This window comes from Panthera uncia, assembly GCF_023721935.1.
Source record: "Panthera uncia isolate 11264 chromosome C1 unlocalized genomic scaffold, Puncia_PCG_1.0 HiC_scaffold_3, whole genome shotgun sequence".
In the NCBI taxonomy this organism is placed as follows: Eukaryota; Metazoa; Chordata; class Mammalia; order Carnivora; family Felidae; genus Panthera; species Panthera uncia.
Genome location: NW_026057584.1, coordinates 88,049,528 through 88,076,715, shown reverse-complemented (window position 1 = coordinate 88,076,715; position 27,188 = coordinate 88,049,528). Strand labels below are relative to the sequence as shown.

At 34.3% G+C, this 27,188-nt stretch overlaps 1 protein-coding gene across 1 annotated transcript in view; it reads right to left on the bottom strand.

Moving 5' to 3' along the window:
- Positions 1-27,188, bottom strand: part of LRP1B (LDL receptor related protein 1B) — a 1,876,868-nt gene that overhangs the window by 593,235 nt on the left and 1,256,445 nt on the right. Inside the window, exons 26-27 of the mRNA XM_049615676.1 lie at positions 17,873-18,037; positions 17,292-17,536 (exon numbers count right to left, since the gene is read on the bottom strand). Of these exons, the coding sequence (XP_049471633.1) occupies positions 17,292-17,536; positions 17,873-18,037 (410 nt within the window). The remainder of the gene's footprint in view (positions 1-17,291; positions 17,537-17,872; positions 18,038-27,188) is intronic.

Sequence of the window (27,188 nt, the reverse complement as noted above, 5' to 3'; positions counted from 1 at the left end):
TACATAAAGCAAATATTAATAGTCAAAAGAGAGAAACTTACAGCAATACAATAATAGTAGAGAACTTTAATATGCCACTTATATCAATATATAGATGTCCAGACATAAAATCAATAAGGAGACATTACCCTTAAATGACACATTAGACCAGCTAGACTCAGATATATACAGAACATTCCATTTAAAAGCAGCAGACACATATATCAATGGAACAGAGTACAAGGCCAAGAAATAAACCTATACATATATGTTTAATTCATATATAACAAAGAAGTCAAAGATACACAATAGGAAAAGGACAGTGTTTGCAATGAATGGTATTGGGAAAAGTGGACAGCCACAAACCAAATAATGAAACTGGACCACTATCTTAACCATACACAAAAATTAACTCAAAATTGACTAAAGACTCGAATGTAAGGTCTGAAGTCCTTCAGAAGCCATAAAATTCAGAAGCCAATTTTATGAAGCCATAAAATTTCTGGAATAAAACATAGATGGTAAGCTCCTTGACATTAGTTTTAATAATGTTTCTTTGGATCTGACTCTGAAGGCATGGAAACAAAAGCAAAAATAAACAAATGGGACTACATTAAGTCTAAAAACTTCTACATAGCAAAGAAAATCATCAACAAAGCAAAAGGCAAGGTGCTAAATGGAAGAACATATGTGCACATCATATATACGGAGTTAATATCCAAAGTACATAAAGAACTCATATAATTCAACACCTAGAGGAGAAACAATCTCATTAAAAATGGACAGAGGATCTAAATAGACATTTTTCCAAGGATGACATAGAGGTGGCTGACAGGCATATGAAAAGATTTTCAGTATCATTAGTTATCAGGGAAATGCAAATCAAAGCCATAATGAGAATGTCATCTCAGATCTGTTAAAATGGCTTTTGTCAAAGAGACAAGAAATAACATCTGTTGGAGAGGATGTGAAGAAAAGAGAATATTTGGACATTTTTGGTGGCAATGTAAATTGGTGAAACCACTATAAAAACTCAAATGGAGATTCCTCAAAAGATTAAAAATACAATTAACATGATTCAGCAATTCCACTTCTGAGTATTTACCCAAAGAATACAAAAACACTAATTTGAAGAGATATATATACCCTGTGTTCACTGCAGCATTATTTATACTAACCAAGAAATGGAAACAATCTAAGTGTCAATCAATGGATGTACTGATAAAAAAGATATGATTACAGATATATATAGATGATGTAGATAGATACAGATATATAGATATTAGATGTAGATATAGATAGATATGAGGGAATACTACTCAGCTATAGAAAAGGAAATCTCCATTTGTGACAACATGGATGGACCTTTAGGGTATTATGCTAAGTGAAATAAGTCAGATAAAGAAAGACAAATGCCATATTATTTCACTTATATATGTAAAAATAAAACAAATTAACCAATGAAAACAAAAACGAACTCATAGAGAACATGCTGATTATCAGAAGGGATGGAGGTTGAGGAGGTTGGCAAAATGGGTGACAGGTCTCAATTGTAATGTGATAAATGATCACTAAACTTATAGTGGTGATTGCTTTGTAGTGTATACAAATACAGAATTATAATATATAGCTCAAACTCCTACAATATATACTAATTTTACCTCAATTAAAAAATAATAAAAAATAAAAACTATTAGAAAAGCATGGAAGCATGCATCTAAAGATTACTTAGGAATCCAAGTCCCTCTATCACACGGAGTAAGTGCCGCATATTTTGTTTACTTCCTTTTTAAATTCATGTATTATGGTTAGATTATGATTATAAAGAATTGTAGATTAGAGAAGCAAGAGAGCAGATGTAAGAGCAGAACAGGAACCAGAATGAAGAAGAGGCCTTGTTTGAGAATCATTAAATACCTAGCATCAGGGTAACTTAGCTGTAGTAGTAAGAGAAAAATCCAAGTTTCAACACTTAAGACAAAGAACAGAGGATGAGGAAAAAGAAGAAAAACAGAAAAAAAATAAAGAGGAGTAAAGGGAGAAAGAGGAAGGAGGAGAAAATTTTTGTTTGAAAACATTGACATAGGCAATGTTATTTCTCTCAAAGAAATTAAAAGCATAATCCAAGAGAGCTCAATGATAGGTACTTGGATTTCACTTTGAACACCACTATTTTTGGCCCAGAATCATATTAGCTCTTCTCAACATCCATAATTTTGATAAAATATTTTTAAAAGCAAAACCAAAATACTTTCTGTATGCACAATAACGTAAAAAATTGGTTTTGTAGCCCATATGTATTAATGATAACACTGTAATGTAATATTCACAATCTTTTCTGCTTTCACAGTGTGCAAAATCCAAATGACTTTTTATTTTCAATTTTTAATATTTTCTCACTTTGAAATAACAGTGTTAAACATTTTTAGTTCTTAACCATGCAATCGAACAGACACCAAATTACCATATTAAGGAATTTGATTCACAGTACTCACATTTTAATATAAAGCAGGTATTAGCAAATGGTGACCCCAGAGTCAAATATAATCTACTGCTTGTTTTTGTAAGTAAATTTTTATTATAACATACCCATGCTCATTAGCTTACACATTGTCTATGGCTGCTTTTATGCTACAACAGCAGAGTTGGGCAGTTTCAGCAGAGATCATATGGCCCACAAAGCCCTAAAATATTAATTATCTGGCTCTTTACAAAAAAGGTTTGCCAATACTTGGTATAAAGCAATTAACTATTTTATAAGAAATGCTATTGCAGAATCCAATTATCAATACAGAGGTTGTAAACGGCTACAGAACCAAGGCTATCTCATTTATTTCTATGCAGGAGATGGGAAAAGCTGACCAGTGAATGGAATGCTGTAAGCAATCTTAACAGAGGAAATGCAAATACAACTGCAGAAAGAGAGTACTGAAAGTTCATATTACCTAAACTCAAATTGGACCAAAGAATCTTAGAGATACATGAAACACCCATCTGTATATTTATGCATTGAGTAAATATTTATGAAACACTTAGTTATTCTGCCTACTTTTAAAAAGCTTGAATATAACAGTAGACAAGACATAGTTCCTGTAAGGGATTTAAGAGTCTGTACTCTAACCATGTACACCATTCCCTGCAATTGCATGGTGTGTGGCTCGTTTTAGGTTCTCTCCATTTCTCTCTTAGGTTGCTACACTAACTTTCTAAGTAATCTCTTGATTTCTAGTTTCTCCCCAATGCATATATTAGTTTTCTGAAACACACACTTAATCATATAGCTGTCTTGCTAAAAAATCTTAGATGGCTTCCCACTGTCTGACTCACAAAGTCTCAATCTTACCTCCTACCATTTCTCCCATGATACTTTTGGCACTGGCTAGAGTTTACCTTCTGCTTTCTAACTTCTGGGTGTTTTTTTTGTTTTGTTTTGTTTTATTCTGATCCATTCGGTTTATTTTTGTTCAAGATGTCATCAGCCTTCCAAACTCACAAAACTTTTAATTTCAAAGCATTTTTTCCACTTCTTTTTCATTAACATATTAAGTATCATTTGAGTTCCCTAATATGTGAGTCCTTCTTTCCATTTTTACCTTTCCTATTCCAACACAAAGTTTTATTTTGTCACCTTTGCACGACCCCTATGGCAGCCTTGTATCTGGTACTCTGCAGCACTGCTCAGAATATTCCAACTTCTTTTTCTTTTGCACACATACTATGCACATGCTCAAATCAATTCTTCATTGTTGTCTGAATATCTATATCTTGCCCTTTGCCACTTCCACATGGTGTCCTTCTCCCATGGAATTTCATTACCAATATTTTAACCTGCCCTCATCAATCAGCCTAAGTCCTTTTTCTTTCACAAAATAGTTTCTAATGAAGGTAGCTAGTGCTGATGTCTTCCATTAATGAACATTAGTTTTAATTATTGCCTATACAAGGCAGTAAGCAATTTATTATTTACTGTCCTACTAATTACCTGTGACCTATATTGATACATTTTATGTCTGTACATACTGGTGAATACTGGTAAATCAAAGATTAGGATTTTCTTTTCCTTTTTCTTTTTTTTTTTTTTTCTGTAAAATGCCAGATAGTAAATATTTTCACTTTTGTAGGACTTATGCCCTTCATAGTAACTATCCTACTTTGCTATTGTAGCACAAAGGCAAGCATAAACAATATGTGAGTCAAAAGGTTTGCTTGTGTTCAAATAAAATTTTATTTACAAAAGAGGCAGGAAGGTGAATTTAGTCTGAGGGCCTTAATTTGTCAATCTTTGAGTGTATCAGTGTCATGCTGGCAGGAACTATGACATAGTATAATATACTGTTTGTACATATGACTTATATACATAACTTTTTTCTTATAAAATTTCTCTGGTATCTATTACTGTGTTATACTTAAGGACATTTGGATTCATATGCATGCTCATGCTCAGTGTAGGTGGGATATGTTCTAAAGAGTCAGGAATCTAAATATTTGGAAAGTGAGTTAATCTTCTAAAGGACATCATAGCTGTAGGTAAAGAGACTAAATAATGCATAATTACAATATTTTATAGGAGAACCAAATGTTAATTATGCAATCACATAAGACTGATGTGTGCTCTGTGAAGAAAACAATATCATTAAAACTAATTTCATATTTCATGCAAACCATGTTTAATTGTAGCCCATTTCTCACCAGCAAAAAATAAACCCTTTAAACCCAAGCGATTATTTTATCCATTAAATTCAAATAAAATGTATGCAAATGTTGGTGCAATATAAAATATGTATGATATTTATTTATTTAATAAAACTCTGCTCAAGGCAGAATGCCAGAATACAATTTGTTAGGTAAGAGAAATATTTTTCTCCCTCTTATGTAGCCATTTTTATAGTAACTAATATTCATTCTGCTAATAAACTTTATTGGTACCAAATAATTACTAATATAATAAGATAGTTTATCTGTATTATAATTTTCCTTTTAGAAACTAATTTAATATTTTTAAAGAGAGGAATTTTCAAAAGGATGTTACAATTAAACACTAATCCCAAATTCGATTTCCTTTTGACAAATACCTTGAAATTATAATTTTAACATTTGAAGTTAAAGAACTGGAATTAACTGCTTATTCAAAACCCACATATAACAAAATATGTGCAAGGGAAAGATGTTCTTATTGCTTTAATATCACCAGATCCCAGAAATACTAGGTATGTAGGGGCTACTTTCATCAACCTTATCATATTTTATGGATTAATTTTATACCGTACTCTATTTTTATGAAGTAAATAAAATGTCTAAAAGAATCTTATCTGATCTTTTATAAATATCTGTATTTCAATGGGAAAATTCTAAAAGCCACAAATACTATTTCCATTTATTTGTGCATAGTGCTTTGTAACAGGGTGAAAACAAACATGTCATATAATGTTATATTTAGTGGTAATATACATCTTAAAATACCAAAGAACTTTCAGTTATTCTAAAGAAATGACTTCAGGTGTCTTTCTGATATTTTAATTTGCTTGCTACTCATTGTGCCTGCTGTATGATTTGAAAGAACAGGCATCAAGTTTCTAGCTTTATGATGATTTTATAATTATAAAAAGCTTTCTTATTTAAAACAGCGGTTTTCAACCAGTGGTGGGGAATATATGGAGACATTTGTGGTTGATTAGAGATAGTATTGGCACACTAGTAGCCAGAAATGCTAATAAACGTCCTGCAATGCAAAAGGAAAGCCCCTCCCCTCCTCCGAACTAAGAATTATCTGGTTAAAAATGTGAACAATGTAGAGGCTGAAAAGTCCTGATCTTGGAGTAGAACCATGGATTCGGCGATTAGTGGATTTGAATGGAGGGCTCTAAATCACTTGGGTTTGCATGACTTAGGCAAGTACGTCAAATAGTGTACCAAGGCAGAAAGAATTCTGAGGATTCCTTTTTTACTAATCTTTTCTATTGCTGCAAGGTACATTGCATATTTCAAAAATAGCAATTTATAAAGCGGCTAAACTTACTACCTGCATATAAATTCTTTTGCAGTTCAGTTGTTTGATATTTCCATTATATTTTCCCAAAGAAATAATGATAAAAATGGTAATTTAGATTTTCAGATAAACCAACCAATCCCATTAATTTATAATATGCTTTTAAGATAACACAGAAGGATTCATTAAGAAACTAAATTGGGTGCTAGTCTATCTAACTCTTCCTGGAAGCAGAGGTCTATGTATTATAGGAAGAAGGTGTAAGAGGAGAACGTGAGTTCCATTTTGTCTTTTTATATCAATAGTTAGAATGAGGTAGCAACATGTCTTTGGCATGTTTCAACTCTCACTTTTCTTCTTCATTGTTCATTTCTTCTCTCTCCTCTACCAGGCTCTCAGTACTGTATGAAGTTCTAAGCTCCTCATTATGGAAGCCTCACAGGTTTACTCAAATCTCAAAAATTCCTCCTTGCTCTGATATCACATGCCATTCACTTCACCTCAGTCAGAAACCTCATCTCTTCAAAGCTGCTATCAACTACAAGTAAAAGTGAAAGCATTTTGATTTAACTATTTCACACCAGCTTACCATTCTTAGAATATTAGCATTTTATTTATTTTTTATGTATTGTTTTATTTATTTATTTATTTATTTATTTATATTTTTAAAAATTTTTTTTTAACATTTATTTATTTTTGAGACAGAGAGAGACAGAGCATGAACGGGGGAGGGGCAGAGAGAGAGGGAGACACAGAATCGGAAACAGGCTCCAGGCTCTGAGCGGTCAGCACAGAGCCCGATGTGGGGCTCGAACTCACAGACCGCGAGATCATGACCTGAGCCGAAGTCAGATGCTTAACCAACTGAGCCACCCAGGCGCTCTATTTATATTTTAGAGAGAGAAAAAGAGAGAAAGTGCAAGTGAGGGAGAGGGAGAGAGGGAGAGAGAGAGAGAATCTTAAGCAGGCTCTGGCTGAGTGGGGCTCGATCTCCTGATCCTGGAAACATGAAGCTAGCCAAAATCAAGAGTCAGATTCCCAACCAAATGAGCCACCCAGGCATCTGAAACATTAACATTTCAAAATAGGGCTCATGCAAAATAAAATAAATCCTTTACTGATAGCACATAAAATTTTGAAATAAAGAGATACTATAAAACAGCAGGAGAAATAATATGTTTTTAACACTGTCAATAATATGTAGGGTGGAGTGTATCCATACACACATATATATGTGTATATATACATCTATATACATCATCTATATACATATACATCTATAGAAATACATGGAGAAAGAGAAATTTGACTTTTATGACAGTAGTTAGATCTTGATATGGTAAACTGTGGAATTAGATGATTTAAATAATTTGCAAATATTTGAGATTCATCTCCATGTTGTAACATGGTTTCAAGAATATTTATTTTTTTTTCTCAAACCTTTTTATTAACAAGATAAATGTTGGTTATGATTAAATATATTTAGAGGCCCAAATGGAGTCCCTCCTTCTTTCAGTTTCATAAGTGAAATTTTGTCCCCTGAAGGAGCAATGATATTACTAGTATTCTTAGAATATAGAATCTTTTCTTAAGTAAGATAAGCTAATTTTCTTACAATGTGGTCAATAAAAGTTTTATTTTCTCTAGATACATTTTCTTGAAGTGATAGTAGGTACTTAGATCATTTCAATGTTAAAACTACTCTTTGAGAAATAGACCACAGTTCTTATATTGCCACATAACATAATAGGCAAGTGAGATAAAAATTGATAGAGTAAGGTTCCAAAATGGAATAATTTATTTTTACCATGATATAAAGCATTTTATAAGCATTATTTCCTTTTCTCTTATTAGGCAGTTTTGTTTATAAAAATAAATTGCCCCCATTTTATAGAAGAGTAAACTTAATTTTTAATACGGTAAAAAAAAAACACTTTAAAATCACAGAACTATTAAGAAGGATATAGGTTTCAGATTTTAGAGTTTGAGCCTCCAACTATTATACATACTACTTCTCTAAATGAACCAATTGACTTAGATTCATTCATTCTCTTAACTACTCATAGATGTTTTACAAAGCAGGCATGTGGGATGGATACTGCCTTGGAGTATAATTTTTATAAATACATTTAATGTAATTGTTGTAACTGAATAAACTCCTCATGTCTCATTCATGTCTCTGGGTTTTGATTTTTCTAAGGGATATTGTCATTAATGTATTATATAAGATAGTTTGCACATTTGACAGTCACTATGGGTTTCAAGAACAAAATTGAAAAGGATGATTGAGCCAGAAGCCTGTCTTTGAAAGTAAAATAAAGTGGTTTCTACAGAACAGTACTATTTATATCAACAAATATATATATAGTCCCCATTGAACTGAGATCTTTTCAGAAAGAGGAAAGTTTCTTCAGACTGGGAAAACATCTCGTAATCGGTAAAAGTCTAATATACAAAGTACTTGCAACACTCTATATTTAAAGTGACAATCATGTATGAATTCTTTCAAGAACAGATTCCAAACATAGCAATTAAAGAAATACAGAAGAAACCCACCACCACAACCACGACCACCACCACCATCAGAGTAGTGGAATCATTCTCGATTCATGAAAAAACTGAACTACTCTGAGTATTAAACACAAGTGAAGTTGTGATTAAGAAAAGACCTTTGAGCTGAGAGAGGACACAGAAGGATGGCCAACATGCTGGATGGGAGAAGGTTTATATACAAAAGAAGAAAGTTATACTTTCTCCATGTTTATAAACAACTCCTCTTCTAATGGGAGGGGAGAGATGGTGATGTGTAAAACAAAGTAACTAAGGGAATTGTGTGTCTATCTATCTATCATCTATCTATCTTATTATCTATTATTTATCTATCATTTACTTAACCACATTTATATAGTGCTAAGTATTTGTCAGATATCTTGTAAGTGCTTTAAAAAGAAACTAATGCAGAGGCACCTGGGTGGCCCAGTTGGTTAAGTGTCCAACTCTTGACTTCAGCTCAGGTCATAATCTCACATTTGTGAGTTTGAGCCCTGTATCCTACTCTGTGCTGATGGTGCAGAGCCTGCTTGGGATTCTGTCTCCCTCTCTCTCTGCCCCTCCCGCAATTGCTCTTTGTCTCTCTCTCAAAAAAAAAAAAAAAAAAAAAAAAAGAAACTAACACACTTAATCTTTTCAATGATTGCATTTTACAAATAAAAAGGTAGGATAGATAATGGTCATACAGTCAGGATAGGACAAAATTAGAATGTGAACCCAAACAGTCTGGCTCTAGAGTTGGCTCTAGAGTTTTCCTCTTAATTACAAGCATCTTCTAAGCTAATTGTTATGACGCTTGTTTTTTTTTTCTTTGCATTTACATTGTGCTACTTAATAACATAGCTCTTTGTTTAATAAATTATATTTATTTTTAGTAAAAAGGCTTGAATATTTATAATAATGCCTAACCTCAGACATAGTTGGGATCACTAGGATACAGGCAAACAGCTCCACTGAAATTGTTCTAAATTAAATTATGGCCGACTGTCCTCCAAATTACTAAATCCAATGAATACACTTATGTCTTTATCTTTCTTGACTTCTCCATGAGAAGTGGCCACTGTCACACTGTCATCTTGAAACTTGTCTTAGTGGGGTTTTTTTTTTGTTTGTTTTTTTGTTTTTGTTTTTTGTTTCTTTTGACTGTTATCTCTTTGTTTCTGGTCACCTCCTCAGCATTCTGCCTTGCCTTCTTCTTTAGTGTTCGCTTTCTTCAAGGCTCTGTCCTTTCCCTCTTCTCATTTTCTGTAATATTCTTGGGAAATCTCATTTATCTTTTTGTCTTCAACCTAAAATTAAATGAATACTGAAGCTCTAGTTCTTGCTTAAACTCTCCTTGCCTTATAGCCCTGAATATTCCATCATGTCCCAGAGGTACCTCAAATTGAGTGCATCAAAAGTTTATTTTTTTTAGTTTATCCTTTAAACCAGGTGTCAGTAGACTTTGGCCTGCAGGCTAATACTGTAGGGCAAAAAAAAAAAAAAAAAAAAAAAAGAATATTCTATAACATGAAAAGTATATGAAATTCAAATTTTGGTGTCTATAAATAAAGTTTTATTGAAACATAGCTACAACAGTTCATTTTCCATGTGATTTCTTTCACACACACAGCTAAGTTGAATAGCTGCAACAGAGACCATATGGCCTGTAAAGCCTAAAACGCTTACTATCAGGTCTTTCACAGAAGTTTGTGGACTCCTCCCTTAACTCAATCCCATGGACTCTAGGTCATATCTTGATCATAAAGCCAATTACACAAACTAGAGAAAACAACCATCTCAAATTCTTCCTTTTCTTCCCAATCTCCCCCACTCCACAACTTCTATCACCATTTTTATTGATTTTGCCTCTAAGCATATCTCAACCATACCATTCTCTCTGTTCTTATGACCATCATCCCAGATTTTGCATTACCTAAGCTCTGGATCTACAGAAGTAGCCCACTCACCAGTGCTACCTGCAGTGCTGTCTCTCTGCAATCTATGCCCCGCACAGATGAAATCGTGTTTCTAGCACCCAAATCTGCTCTTCTCACTCCGTTGACCAAATAAATAAAAATGATTTTCTCCTTCACTTAAGGCTCTAAAGTGGCTCTTTAGGCAACATCACCATCCCCTGGGAATTTGTTAAAAATGCAAAATCTGAAGCCACACTCTAGGCCTACTGAATCTAAATCTCTTGAGCGCAGCCCAGTAATCTGTGTTTTAGTGACCTCTGTAGGTAATTTGGATGTGCATTCAAGTCTGAAATCATTCAAACTAGCTATCCTAGAGGATAAAAATTAAAATTCCTTGAAAGGGCCATTTAAATGCCAACATGGTCTGATCCCTGCCCAATCGTGTTTTCCATTTATTTCCTCCTTACCTCTAGCTGCTTCGACCTACAAATGAGGAAATGAGATCCCAGAAGTGAATTATTTTGCCTCAGCTAGACAAGCCTAGTTAGTGAGTGACAGAGGAATGGGTTGAACTAGACTAACCCAAGGTCTTTTTAGGAACACACCCTACTGCCCTTTAAAATCTATTTGCTATACTCTTACATTCAAATTCAATCCATGATAACAGTTATTTTATTGATCCTAGTTTTTAATTTAGTTTGTTCCCCTTCTAGACTATAAACTCCAAGAAGGTAAGAATTAGTCTGTCCCACTTAAAAGGCAATAAAATGACTCTCTACTGCCATCGGTGACATAAAATAAAAATTCCAAGGAGAATCTCAAACAGGAACTTATTGTAGAGCAGAGTGGTTAAGGCAAGAGCTCTGAGGTCACTTTCCTTGAAGTCAGATAACTGGGCAAACACCTTCTGGCTATAGACCTTGAGGAAATAACTTAGTATTTATCTTCCTTAAGTTCCTTATCTATAAAACTATGTTGCTAACACCTTCCTCATACAATTGGAATGAAAATTAGCAAGTGTCAGGTGTTAATAATATTATAATTAATAACATTATAAAGGACTTTGCTATATAGTGGACACAAATAAATAAGTGGCATTCTTCTACTCAAATATTGTATAATGTAGTGGGTAAATAAAACAGAGTTAGGAAAATATTATATACCCATACAAGCTCTAAGTGCTAAAGGAGTTCTTGTGGTGTTAAGCATGAACGTGAAGGAGGTGAAATATGAATTGTGTAAAGATTCATAATTGTTATATGGCTTTGAAGTGAGAAGCCTCTCAGAAGGAGAATGTTTCTTGCAAATCTTTGTGCAGATTGAAAGTAATGCCTGTAAAGGACTAATAAAAAGGCAATATAAGTGCATACCTTCCTTATTATTACAAAGTCAGGATGATGATATAATTTTAATTTAATGCTTAATCATACAAGCCCAGATCTCATTATCCAAACAAAACTAACATATTTCTCAAAAATAGTTTATCATAAATTTTGTTGTTGCTGTTGGTTTTTAATGCACTCAAAATTTATTCAATTAATAGCTGTGCTTTACTGATAAAAATGTATTTAAATTAGATGGCTTCATAAATGTTTATTATTCATTTTTACCTTAAAGGGAAATCTATGATGGCGTTCTTGTGTAACAAATATTATAAAAGTAACAAATATATTTATTTATATGAGCTCTCTATGCTAAGAAAACTACCATCTCCCATGTATTTATTCAGTAGGTTGGACGTTAAGTATCAACTACATGCTATCAATTGCCAATACACAACATATATAGAAAATAGAGAATTTAGGGGCGCTTGGATGGCTCAGTGGGTTGAGCATCCGACTTCAGCTTAGGTCGTGATCTCACAGTTCACGCGTTCCAGACCTGCATAGGGCTGTGTGCTGACAGCTCAGAGTCTAGAGCCTGCTTCGGGTTCTGTGTCTCCCTCTCTCTCTCTCTGCCCCTCCCCCCGCTTGTGTTCTCTTTCTTTCTTTCTTTCTTTCTTTCTTTCTTTCTTTCTTTCTTTCTTTCTTTCAAAAATAAATGAATAAAACTTTAAAAAAATAGAAAATTTAGGTTAAGTGTCTAGTTGTCAGCCCAATCAATGGAAAAGGGCATATAGGGATGAAATGTGACTATCCTAGCCAGTGTGAAACTACAGTACATGTTATGTAACATTCTTATTCGAAATTTCCCAATATTTTATTTTCATATTTCTGTCCTTGGTTCCTACAGTATCTATCAGCATAAAACTACTACTCTGTGTCCTTACTTTCAACTTTCTTGCTTTGCTTTTTTGGCATAGGAGATGTCATATGCAGTCTCATGTTCATTGCAGCACTTTTTTTATAGTAGCAAACACATAGGAACAATCTAGGTGCCTATCAATGGATGAATGGATAAAGAAAATTTATATATTTCAAAATATTTAGTCATGAAAAAGGAAGGAAATCTTGTCATCTGCAGCAACATGTATGGACCTTGAGGGCATTATGCTAAGAGAAATAAGTCAGAGAAATACGAATGCCATATGATCTCACTTACATGTGAAATCTTAAAACAAAACAACAACAGCAACAAAACACTGAACATATAAATACAGAGAACAAATTGCTGGTTTCCAAAAGGAAAAGGTGGGGTTTGGGTGAAATGGATGAAGAGAGTCAAAAGGTACAAACTTCTAGTTGTAAAATAAATAAGCCATGGCAATGTAATGTACACTGTGGGTGATTACAGTTAATAATACTCTATTAAGGGGCACCTGGATGGCTCAGTCGGTTAAGCGGCAGACGCTTAATTTCGGCTCATGATCTCACAGTTCACAAGTTCGAGCCCCACATCGAGTTCTGCACTGACAGTGTGGAGTCTGCTTCTGATTCTCTCTCTCCCCTCTTTCTCTGTCCCTAACCTACTCACACTCTCTTTCAAAATAAATAAAAGTCCTTTATAAAAAATAATACTAAGTATTATTTGAAAGTATTTGAAAGTTGCCGAGAGTAGATTTAAAAAATAAATAAAGAAAAACTATAAAACAAAGACTATGGGTTAATTTTCATTAGGGTTTAGTGATACGTTTTGGAAGGGCTTATGTTCATCTATCAGTTTCTGGCAACTAAAAGACCATATGACTTGCTAACGACAGCAACAAACCCCAAAGTTATTAAGTAAAGATACATATTTATGTATAGAAACATGCATTAAAATGATCAATGACAGTGGGGTGTCTGGGTGGCTCAGTCAATTAAGCTTCCGACTTTGGCTCAGGTCATGATCTCATAGTTTGTGAGTTCGAGTCTCTGCTATCAGCATACAGAGTTGGCTTGGATCCTCTGTCACCTCTCTCAGTGCCCTTCTCCCAGTTGTGCGTGTGCTCTCTCTCTCTCAAACATAAACATTTTTTAAAAATTAGATTTAATATACCCACTATTGCTCCTTTATATTGCATACGTTTGAGCTTTGATTGTTTCTTCTTCATCCCAAATAACAACAACATTAGAAACCAAAGGTTCTAAAATACATTTTCTTTTTGAAAAGTTTTACTTTTGTATTCAATAACCAACTTGGAAATTTATGCACAAGATGAATGTATGAAAACTGGTATTAAAACATTCATTAACTTCCTACTTGGAGGATTAGATAATTTCAAAGACTATCTGTAACCTTTATTTCTTTAATTTTTGAAAGATATATTTCAATTTTATAGCACTGAATGTCATGTATTTTTAAAATTTATTATTTTCCGTGAACTTTACATTATTATTCACCAGAAAACAGGGTGCTATTATTATTTTACTTGTATTAACACTGAACCTTTGCCACCATTTTTACTGCAACACTATCCTTGGTAATAGTCAATATATTCGTACATCTTTTTTTTATTTTTTTCCCATAGCAGTGGAAGTGTTACTTCACTGAAGCAGATAAACAAGATGGATAATGATTGTTATATGCTCAGTGATCCTTATACTGGGGAAAAGTAGAATGCTCTCTGATCATTCTCACAATTGGAAACTGACTGAATTTCAATTAGGAAATAGCAAGGTCTCGTTATAGGTGACATTCTCTAAAAGTATATAAAGACTAGAATATCTGCCCTGAATTCTGTATGTTAAATCAGATCCATAAAGTAAAAACTTCTTTATTTTCTGCAAATTGGAGAAGTCTTATATAAATCATGTTTCAAGTTAAGTGAAGACGTCAATTGGTGCCTGGGTGGCTGTCAGTTGTGCATCTGACTCTTGATTTCATCTCAGATCATGATCTCAGGGGTGGGATTGAGATCTGCCTCGGGCTCCACACTGAGTGTGGAGCCTGCTTAAGATTCTCTCTCTCTCTCTCTCTCTCTCTCTCTGTCTCTCTCTCTCTGTCTCTCTCTCTCTGTCTCTCTCAAAAGAAATTAAAAAAAAAATGATGTTGGGGAACCTGGGTGGCTCTGTCAGTTAAGTGTCCAACTTCAGCTCAGGTCATGATCTCATAGTTCATGGGTTCAAGCCTGACGTTGGGCTCTGTGCTGACAGCTCAGAGCCTGGAACCTACTTTGGATTCTGCGTCTCCCTCTCTCTGCCCCTCCCTCACTTTGTGCTCTGTCTCTGTGTCTCTCAAAAAATAAAAATAAATAAAAACATTAAAAAAATTATGTCAAAAAAATCTCCCCACCAACAAATGAATTACAGCAATCTCTCCTTATCCAGGAAGGATACATCCCAAATAGATGCCTGAAATTATTGATGTTACCAAGTCCTATATATACTATGTTTTTTTCCTATGCACACATACCTATGATATATATCTATGATAAATCTAATTTAATAATTAGACACAGCAATCGAATGACAATAAATAGAAAAATTATAATAGCATACTGTCATAAAATTTATGTGAATGTGGTATTTCTCTGTCTCAAAATACCATATTGTACTCACCCTTGTGCTTGCGATGTTAGGAAATGATAAAACACCTACGTGATGGATGAAGTGAGGTGAATGATGTAGGCATTGTAACATAGTGTTAGGCTGTCATTGATCTTCTAATGATAGTTTAGAAGGAGGATATTCTGCTTTTAGACCAGAGGTGATCAGGGAGAGTGAAACAATGGCAGAGTGTGGGGAGGGAACTACTGTACTTTGTTTCGGTTCTTTCTATATATATGAAAATGTCAGAAAAGCTAGAAAGTATCATTTTCCTTTCCATTCTATAAATTTTCTAGGGCTCATGTCAATGTGGGCAAATTAGACAGTTAGTAAATGAAATACATTGATCCTATTTTGAGGAGGGGAATGATGTAATACATAAACCCAGGCTGTTTTTCATGGTCCAATTCATTTAAATTACTCTAAACATAAAAACTACAGCTCCTAAAAAATGCCAGAGTCTGGGTCACAAAAACATAGAAGTACATATTTTGCTTTCATAAAAATTAAAACCAATCCTGCATGTCATCAACATACAATGTTGATGACTTGATACTCTTTCATGCTGAAGGAAGTATTCAGAAAAGAAAAATTTTTTATTGTATTGTATTGTATTAGTGTCACATTGTTGGCCAGAATCATGATTTCCTGCTTTATTTCAATTTAGTTAAATCAAATGCCTATTAAGCACAAAAGTGACTAAGCTCTATTGTCTCCTCTTAATGTCCCCGTGTCGTGCAGGTTTGTAGGATGAAAAGAGTAGAGGAATTAAGGATGATAGAAAAGATTTAACATGATTGCTCATTTAGTACATGGTATGTAGAAACTCCCACAGACAAAGAAGGATCTGTTATATAAGAAAACTGAGACTGAGAAACCGAAAGTGTCTGGGACCAAAACTAGATTCAATCAGACTATGTCAGAGACAGGGCACAGAAAATTTTACAGATGAGGAAATTTTCGTAGAAGAAATAGTATCAAGAGAGAATGAAGGCCAAGTATTGAAGAAAGAAAAAGGATAGCTAAGGAATTTACAGACCAGAAAGGTGACTAGTTTTAGTCACAAGCAGGTGAAGATATTATAACATAAATCTAAAATAAGGATTGAAGTGAAGTCTGTAAGACCAGAAATGCTAACAAAGTGGAAGATCTGTCTACTCTACACTGAAAGAGGGAGACAAGGAGAAAATGTATCCTCCAGTAAAGAGCTGTCATCTGAACATAATATTCTCAAGTAAAAATCTACTAATGATAAGAAAACACTGTTTGTTTTGGAATGAGATTCTTTTGGTTAAGACACACATTATAAAGGGGAAGACTCCATCAAGAGGTATAAAAGGATGAGCTGACGTTACACCGGATGGCCATAGTAGCCCAGAAAAAAAAAAAAAAAAGGGAAGAAAAATGTTCAGACTTGATATTAAGAACATTTGGCAAGGATTGAGTGGAAGAAATGAAATCCCAAAGCCAAGATGGAGATTACTATTGATCCAAAATGTGGAGTGTATGGGGAGAGGTAGCACATATGTTCATGTGAACTCAGTTCTCTTAAGATGGAAAAGCTCAAGCAGATGCTTCATTCTTTCTTCCACACCACCCCATCTCCTCCCAACATACTTCACAGGCAACATTTGAAGGCAAACATCACTGTGTCCTTTCTGATCCTAGTCTGGTGATAGATTCTCAATATAAAGACCTTTTACAACTTTCCACAGTATTTTTTATAGATACAAGCAGTGACTAAAAATGTGAGGACTTTGTGTAAAACCCTTAATTTCTAAGATTTCTTTACTACTATATGAAAAAAAGGGAAAGAAAAAAATATTCTGAATTAAAACAAACTCTGGAACTACTTCTACCATATACATAAAATATTAATAACTTAACTTATAGAAGTGATTTTGCACTTCAAATCTTATATGACTAAGGTGAAAATACTTTCTGGATGGTTACTTCACAACCAGCACTTACCGTGGGGCTGTCGGCTGGGGTGGTATATCTGAAGGTCGAATGGCTGGGCACTGGTTTTCTGAATCACACTGACATTCTGCCCTGTCCACTTATTGGCTTTTGACAATGTGTTGGTCCTCCAGTCTGTCCAGTAGACCTCACTTCCATATAGAGACACAGCAAAAGGATGGGAAAGGTATTCATGACCTCGGATGATTTCTATCATGCCTGTTCCATCATAGAGGGCTGAATAAATAGCATCTGACCTACAGAAAGGTAATAAATCAGTATTTTATCAAAACGTATTCAGATAGTCCAGTTATGTTATCATATTACTTACATAAATGCCAGAGAAAATATTTTATAAAAAATATTTAAAATATTTTATGGGTGTCTGATTTGTAGAAAGAAAAAATAAGCCCATCATAACAAAAACAAACAAACATCACCACCACCATCATATGGAAAACAAATAAATATTACCACCAATTTCAATGTGTGTATATATAATACATGCATGTTAGGACATCTTTTGTGTTTATAAATACTATCTGTGAAAGGTAACAGAAGATATAGAAGAAAAAGATCATTTTTTTTTAAACCTGGCATCTGTCCAAACTATCCTTTTTTCAAAGTGGTCCACAGTTAGTCCATTTGGCCAAGCTCCAGTTTTCATGTCTTTGTAGATGGTTTTTCTGCCAGCACCACTCATGGAAGCAGATTCGATGCGAGGAAAATTGGCATCCCAATCTGTCCAGAAAAGAATTCTGAAGAAAAATAAATAATGTTATTGTTTAAGCCATTCATTTCACAAATATTTATTGAGTGCCTACTATATGCTAGACACTTGTTTGGTAAACAGTCTCAAAAGAAACAGATGTGTTATCTACCCACATGGGGCTTAGAGTCCAGTGGAGAAGACAAGCCAAATAAACACACGAATATATAATTACAGATTCTGAAATATGCTGAGGAAAACTTTTGTTATGGAAGAGAATAGCAGGTAAGTGATCTACTTAAAGAAGATGATCAGGAAAAAAAGAAAAAAAACACTTTGAGAAGGCTGTATTTACACTGACTCTAAAAGATAAAAAGAACAATATAAAGAACATGACAAGCAAAATAAATAAAAGCCTGGACAGGGAAAAGAAAGTGGGTGATCTGAAGAACAGAAATAATATCAAGATAGTGAGTAAGAAGGAAAAAGCAAGAAGATGGATTTGAAGAGGGCAACTTAAAGGGTCTTTCTGGCTAAGGCAATTATTTGGGATTTTATTTTAAGGGAATAAGAAGCATATTTAAGCAGGGGAGAAACATGGTGCCATTTATAAGTGGGTGATAGTGAGGCAAGAGTATGGGCACATCAGGTGGTTATTTTAAAGGACCAGGCAAAGATGATGGTGGTTTGGAGTATGGGAGTGGAAGGAAAGAGAAGTGAATGGATTAATGGTACATTTTGGAGGTAGAACTTCCAGGGCTAGCTGATGACTGAATATAGGGAACGGAGTAGAGAACAGATCTTAAGTGACTGTGTTTCTCATGTCAGCGAAGTCAGAGTAAGGGTAAGGAAGAGGGTGTGCAGGGAATCCATAAAAAAAATGGGAAAATGGAAGAGGATCCAATTCTAAGATTTGGGAAATGAGTGTGAATGAATGTGAAGAGCAATCAAAAGTTTACTTTTTTTTTAATCTTACTAATTTTTTTATCTTATGATTTCAAGATATCAATATGGAGGTGTTCATGAAACCGTGGTATGCCAGGGTGAAGTTCAGGGAAGAAGGCAGGGCTGGAGTTATGAATTTGGAAGTCATCAGTATGGAGATAGCCTTCACATTCATAGCGATGACATAGATCATATGACAGGAAACAGAGGGAAAACAGAGGAAATCATAATTCAACAAACACAAACAAAGCAGTTGTGAAAATACCAGTTTTATATGTTAAACATTATTACTTCTTTTAAAACCAAATACTATTTGAGACTCTACAAATTCATGGTGCACTAACAGTTCTTCCCCACAATGGGCATTAAGTACCTTATGTCATGCATTTGATTTCTAAGGCTATTAGGCAATAGACAGCTTACGTTCAGTTGACAGTGGTTTAAACTGCTAATGCATGTTTCTATAGTATGTATTGTATAGTTACACAATAATACCACAATCATTACAACTGGCTGTAGTTTTTAAGTGCTTACTATATGCTAAATACTATTTTCAGTGCTTTATAGATGATCTCCTTTAATCAATCATGAGGCCATGACTGATGTTATTTATGTTTGAGATGGGAGAATGAGTGAGAGAAGTTAAATTACTTGACCAGGGTTATAGAGCTGGTGAGTGGCAGAGGGAGATGGGAAACTGGACAGTCTAACTTCTGTTCTCATGCTTTTAACATCTAATTCTTTAATGTCACATCACTAAACAAAATAACAAAGGGAAAACATCTGGTACAGGAGTAAGAGCATGGTTGCTAATCAGTAAATGGCAGTTGCCTTCTCTACTTTGGTCATAGAACCCAATGAATAGCATGGTGATTTGGGAAGGCAGAACTCAAAGGACTGGAGAAATAGTGACAACCTAGCAAATTTTCCTATCATAAGCTCTGACACCATTTTGGTGAAAAATGGTAAAGCTACTGATAAAAATACCTTTATTCTTCATTATAATTATATATAGTTTTGCTACTTTTTATTCTTCCATATTTTGAATGATCCTTAAGTATATTCATTTGGCAGATTACCTCAGAAAATGAAATAATCCTCTGGAAAAAAATTCAAAATCCAATTTACCCTATCTTTTAAGAAAAATATGTTTATATAAGGAAATATGGAGTGATATAAACTATTTGTCATGACTTCAATTTTTGAAACGTATATAGTCTGTTTGGGGACAGAGGAATGCCAAATACAAAAGGAAAAGATGATTCAATACATTATACAATAAATTTAGTAAGTACATATGTTAAAACCTATGGTGAACAGAGAAGGAAGATGTAGATGTTCTTGATAAGAGTAGCAGTTCATATACAACTCTTAAGGACTGGGCATCCACAAAATGTTATTAAATGATTATGTCAATATATTTTTGGTCTCAGAGAAACTGGGGATTGAGACTGGTATCTGTCACTTACTCCAGCATCTTTAACCTCAGACTCCATTTTCTCATCTGTAAATAAAAACTGTAACTGTACAGTGTCAGGAGCATTTGATGAGGAAATGGACGGAAACTAGTCAGCCCACAGAAAAGATCTGTGTTCGCAAAAGCATGCCACACACACATAGTCGTTGAGACAATTTTTTAAATGAAAAAACTCAAAGTATTTCCAAACTGTTAACGAAATGGAGACAGACACAAAGAAGGACAGAGAACAAGAATTAACACTAATGTCAATGTTTAAATGTCATACCAGCATGAATGTGAAGGTGGATTAGTTTTATAACATAAGCTTAAGTCAAAGCCATGAGAAAAAGATTCAAAGGAGTAGGTCATAGGATTGGGTTTATCTCAAAGAATGTCTGTCAAAAACTGAGTTTATGTAAAAAAGAAAAAAATTAGTTTCACAGGCAGCTTTAGGAGTTTCATGCCCCTGGGATTATATCCATAAAGACAAAATCCAAATTATTCATTGCTTAATCACCAATATTCAAGTAAATTAAGTAAACTGCTGAGAAAGGATAAAACTAAATAATATATCAGGGACGGTGTACTAATAATTGTTGAAGCTGGGTAATGGAAATGAGGAATTTTATTATATAATTCCTTTTATTTTGTGTATTTGAAAATTTATATTATAAGGTTTAAAAGTGTTAAGAACACAGGGTGCCTGGATGGTTCAGTCAGTTGAGTGTCTGACTCTTGATTTCGGCTCAGGTCATGGTCGGTGAGACTGATCCCCTTGTAGGGCTCTGCACTGACAGCCTGCTTGGGATTCTCTCTCTCTCTCTCTCTTTCTCTCCCTCTGTTCCTCCCCAACTCGTTCTCTATCAAAATAAATAAACATTAAAATATTTTTTAAAGTATAAACAACTCAAAATTAAATTCATAAGTGAATTTTTTTAAATATCAAAAATACCAGAGGACCTATATAAAATCTTACAGCTAGAAATATATTTTTTTCTGAAAAGACTAATTAAAAAAAAAAACAAACCTTAAGCTTATGTATTTATTTTTTGAGAGAGACAGAAGGGGCAAGTGGGGTAGGAGCAGAGAGAGAGAGGGAAGAGAAAATCCCAAGCAGGCTTGTGCTGTCAGCACAGAGCCTGATGAGGGGGTCAAACTCACAAACCATGAGATCATGACCTGAGCCAAAACCAAGAGTCAGATGTTTAACGGACTGAGCCACCCAGGTGTCCCTGAAAAGACTAATTTTTAAAGAGTAGATTGTTTTATATGAGGAAAAAACCCAATTACCTGGAAATATCAATATGTATATACACATACACATATTGCTTATAAATATACAATATGTTGCCAAAAAGAGCAAATGGAACAGAGATTAATCAATATAAAGCTGGTAGGCTACTCAGTTAAGTAGCTAAATGTCTTTAAAAGAATGAATGAAATGAATTATGTGTCTCACTACAAATTTAATTTTAGATGCACACATCTTTTCACTGACAGCAGATTGTTATTTGTCAGCTTCCCTTTATACTTAAGATTAAAAAAAGAAGATTTAAAATAGAAACAAGAGCAACATAGCATCAATCAAATTTATGGTGTTATCTTGACAAGGTAGATAAGAGAGGTTTTCAAGTTTGAAAAAGATTAGGAAAAATAATCACTGAAAACAAACGATGATTTTGAGAATCATAACTAGTCTGAGTATCTGTGGATAAGTCACCACCAGATCTAGGCAAGACTGTAATTCAGTCTGGATTGATGACCCTACAACTTCTGAAGCATTGTCCTTTGCCTGAATAACAAATGGAGAATTGGGGTCTCTCTTGTAACTTTCTACCTAGTTCTGTCACATGTAGTTGTGGAAATTGCAACACACATATCAGTAAGCCTACAATTCTGCCTTCTCTCTACATGTATATATTTGCCAGAAGTAGGCACTGTAAACTTTCAGATATGGTCCACTGGACCAAGAAAGTATGGCTTGAGATAGTTTGAGGAATTCTAAAATAAGTGATTCCTTCATTTCTTCACTAAACATAGCAGCATTAAACTGTTTCTGGTTAGGGCTATGGTCCTAATCTTTCATCAATTCAAGCGGGGAAATTTTCAACTCTTTTTATAAAATAACATGGTCTAGAATTAGTTCCCCTAAAAGTGTTTTTAACTTTACCACAAGTCAGTTTACAATCAATTTAAAAGTTGATTTCAAGGATCATTGTTTCATAAAATTCTAGGCACTCTTTTGTATACTTTCCAATATGGTATTTTAAAAGAATCATTTTCCCCTTATTACTTTCTTTTTGTGGTTAAAATGTATTAGCATTTCAATGATTGCATTATTTCTTGAAATATACAAAGACTGAATATGTCCTCTTACAGGATGTGTGGAAATATTCAGCCACAATTGCTTTTTAAAAAAGAGACTACAGTCTACTGATTCTACAGTTCCTGCATTCACGGGTTAGTCTGTATCAGGATTAAATTGGGTCAATGGACCATGAACAACTTGTATCATTACAGGCATGAAAGGGCCATTATCATCTATCAGGTCAAGCTGCAGAAGGTGAAAATAAATGATCTTGGCCAAAAAAGAGGTTACTTATCTATAATCTTTAGGTCTTCTAAAAGCAACAACATCTTTATTAGTTTAGGAACAGTCCCAGATGAAATTAAAATTTTCTTTAGATGTTTCACTAATCTTCATAATTATTATATCTGCTTTTACAAATTGCAATTGTTATAGCAGCATCCCGTTATTATGACAAATGAAATTTAAATACCAGCAATGGAGCAGGAAGACACCAGGCAGCTGCATCAGTACAAAGGCAATGAAAGTTCAAGAACTGAAGTGAGTGCCCTATAGATTCTGAACTCCCTGGTGCTTCTTACTCCCTAATACTAAGCTTGTTGTTTAGAGGAGATTCATGTACTCTTTCAGGTCACCTTAGCAATAAGTGTATTCCTTTAAAATGGAATGAGAGAAAAATGACTCCTCCCTAAGACTCCCATTTACCATCTTGGAATAACTTGTCACTTGGGATATTGGGTCAAAACCCAGAATATTAAAGGAATGTGGCATGATGGCAAATATGTTTTATGGTGTAAAACGAAGGCCTGTGGATTTTATGCCGAAGAAGCAAAATAGTTGATTAAAAACATTTGTTTTTTGGCATCTGTAGGGAAAGGTCACAAAGGACCTTCATAGCAGAAGGAAACTCACATGATGTAAACATGTTTTATTGGGCTAATGTTATAACCTGTTTCTTGTTGTCGCTGCTTCGGTTTTACCTCAGCTGTGCTGAGGGAGCAAAGTGGCTGGTTGTTAAGCTTTTTAATTCATTTGTTATTGTAAAAAAAGTTCATAGTAGTATCCATTAGCTGTCTTTTCCTATATAATTCACTCTTGAAAGTGTATCCTTGAGTTTTATAAGTTACATGTCAACAAAAAGCCTATGCGTTTGCATGCATTATTTTGTTTAATTTTTGTATATTTATTTTATTTTTGAGAGACAGAGAGAGACAGAGCGTGAGCAGGGGAGGGGCAAGAGAGAGAGCGAGACAGAATCAGAAGCAGGCTCCAGGCTCTGAACTGTCAGCACAGAGCCCAACGCGGTTCTCGAACACACAAACCGTGAGATCATGACCTGAGCCAAAGTCAGATGCTTAACTGACTGAGCCACCCAGGTGCCCCTACATGCATTACTTTATGTAACAAGCATTTATTCAGCACAATTATATATACCAAGAGCAGTGAAGGATTTCATAGAAATGGAAGCAACTTTGCTTGCCATTATTAGAGAGCTTATGATGCAGTAGGAAAGATAATAGTATTTACAGAAACCATGTTTCTAAAAAAAAAATATCTAGTAGATTTACCCTAAATAAAATTTTTCAAAAAAGTTTAAGTGCCTTTGGAGCTCCTATCAATTTTGATTCCTAGCTTCTTTATGTATTCATGAATTATTTGAGAAACAGGGAGAAATTTTATGTTTGTATTTGAATAGATAGCACTAAGGCAGGAAGCTAAGTTTCACTGAAATTATTTTTCAGTGTTGCTTTTCTTGTGCTTAGTTTTGCAGTTCAGTGTGTGTGTGTGTGTGTGTGTGTGTGTGTGTGTCTGTGTGTGTGCGTGCGCACGAGCACACATGCTCACATGTATTTTTAGTATGCTCTCAGCCTACCTTATGAAATGTCCAATGTTTAAAAATAACCATAAATTTTTTACCAAACTATGACAAACTTAAAAATATTTTAATTTTGCACTGCATTTTTAAATGTAATTGCTACAGCTGGCTTTAAGGGTATTTATGTGAACCTCATATCTTAATTGTATCAATCCATTAAGATAATTTTTCGCAATAAAAATCCTATCATATCCTGATACTTGTCAACCTTTCAATTACTTCCTAGAGTTGAATGAATTAGTACTTCCATCTGAACTTTAATTATTTGAAAAAAACGTTCTTAACATTTATTCATTTTTGAGAGACAGAGACAGAACATGAACAGGGGAGGAGCAGAGAGAGAGGGAAACACAGAATCCGAAGCGGACTCCAGGCTCTGAGCTGTCAGCACAGAGCCCAATGCAGGGCTTGAACTCATGAGCTGTGAGATCATGACCTAAGCCAAAGTCAGATGCTCAAAAGCCTGAGCCACCCAGGGACCCCATGAATTTTAATTATTTATATCAAAAATTATTTTACAAGCATTGTTTCTTCTCTCATGTTTCAAAAAAATTAAGCAGCTTTATACTTTCTAGTAGCAATTAGTAATGGAAGGCATGAACTTTCTCAGAAGCATTATCAGGTTTTTCCTATTCAGAGGCTAGCTTTCTGTATTTTCAACTTAGAGGATATATTACTTCTGAAGATCTTTTATCACTGGAATAGTACCTGGATACATTTTCATTTATAGTATTTGTGGGTGGCATGTTGTGTTTCTATTTTTCTCCTCTCAGGTAGGATATTCCCCAAACTGAGATAAATAATTTTATCCTAAGCAATGTCAGTTCAAAACCAAGTTTCAACTCCCAGATCTACTACTTTGTTTGGTCAGACTATTTTCAAAACTTGGATACACTTGTTTTACCCTTTTTGTTTTCTTTTTTCTCTATGTGTGCCATTTGTAATTTGGGAGCACTCACTCATAGTTTTCCTTTCATATTGGAAACTACAGGTAAAACTAGAGCTTTCTCCAAAATATCACTTTCCCATATACAGAAAGTTTTTCCTGTTTACAAGATGCTGGTACAAGTTAGATAGGTCTAAGAGGTGAAAATTTCACACCGGTAGTTGTTATATTGAGGATAATACCCATGTTGATGATGAACTTTTATGGGAAGCAAATGGTCAGGACCAGCGATTTACCTGCAATCTCAGGAATAGTCTGTTTTGAAGAGGAATTTCTCATTAAGCATAACATATCTCTTCCTGGGAAACTGTTATTACAGGAAGCAAATGGATGAAATAGGCAAAGTGTAAACTGTAAACATGAGAGAGCCCATCTCTAAGCTAAAAGATAAACCTACTGCTTTGCTCCTTGCCAGATCTCGGTGTTCTTTCAAAAGAAGCAAGAAATCTAGGATTGTATACAAAATGTCTCAATGTTTTAAATTGGGCTAAGTAATTAAAATAAATTTAAAACACTGTAGAAGGTAAAGAAAACCCATCAATAAAGGTTGCCAGTTTGGAACCTTGCTCTAGGGAAGGTGCTTTGCCCCTTTAATGTCTGTGTGTGAATTGAGGAAAAGGAGAACAAACTTCCTAATCTACTGATTTCTGACTCCTGGGCAGAAACCAGAGAACATGCCAGAAAGTGTGGCCAGGAAGCTGACTTTAACACAGGCTCCCTTTTCTCTCCTCTACATTTCATCAAACTCCCTCCTGGCTGACTCCCCTTCTTCACTGGCGCTGCTTGGACTTTGTATTATTTAAAGATACAGAGACAAAAATAAAAATTTCAATCTATTAACCTTTAGCCTTGAAGATAGTTTTGGATTTAAAAAATAATTACCAAGGTAATAAATAATTAAATAGATAATAAATAGTAATAACAAATAAATAAAAATAAATAAATCATAAATAAATAGTATTCTCACCTATATCAGTTACATACTATCTTACACATATTTATCATCTCCTCAAAAACAACCAAATGATAAAGATAATATCTCTGATTTACAAAAGAAAAAAAAAACTTAAATTTAAGAGAAGTTAATAGAGTAGGTTCCCCAGATATTAAGTGACTGAGTAGGAACTGGAATCCTCGTTTTCTGGCTCCAAATCCATTGTCTCTCTTCTGCTCTTTCACAGAGGCACACACAGGGGAACACTAGAGACAATAATCTGAGTTACTCAACATTTTACCTTGTTTTTGAGAATCATGTGCCTTGTCTTTCAAACACACCAATAGTCAGTGTCTCATTACTGGACTCCTTCAAGTCTATGCGAATTTTCTTTTAAAGTGACTCCAAGTACTTACAAAATACATAAGAGGTGATGTGATAAACATCTGTGACTGTTTGAACCAGACACTGGCCCTGTGGTCTGCAACCATTAGAAACAATTATGGCACCTCTTTGGCAGGGCAAAGAGAAATTCATTAAATTACTGCTTCAAAAATGAGTTGCAACACTTTCCAATAGGGCCTAATGTTCATATTTAGAAAAAAGATATTTCTATCCTCTAAAGGTACCTATGTAAACAATCTTATAGCCACACTTGTGCTAATAAACTTAAACTCATATATATACAATTATATACATATACATATATGTATATGCACAAAATAAGCAATC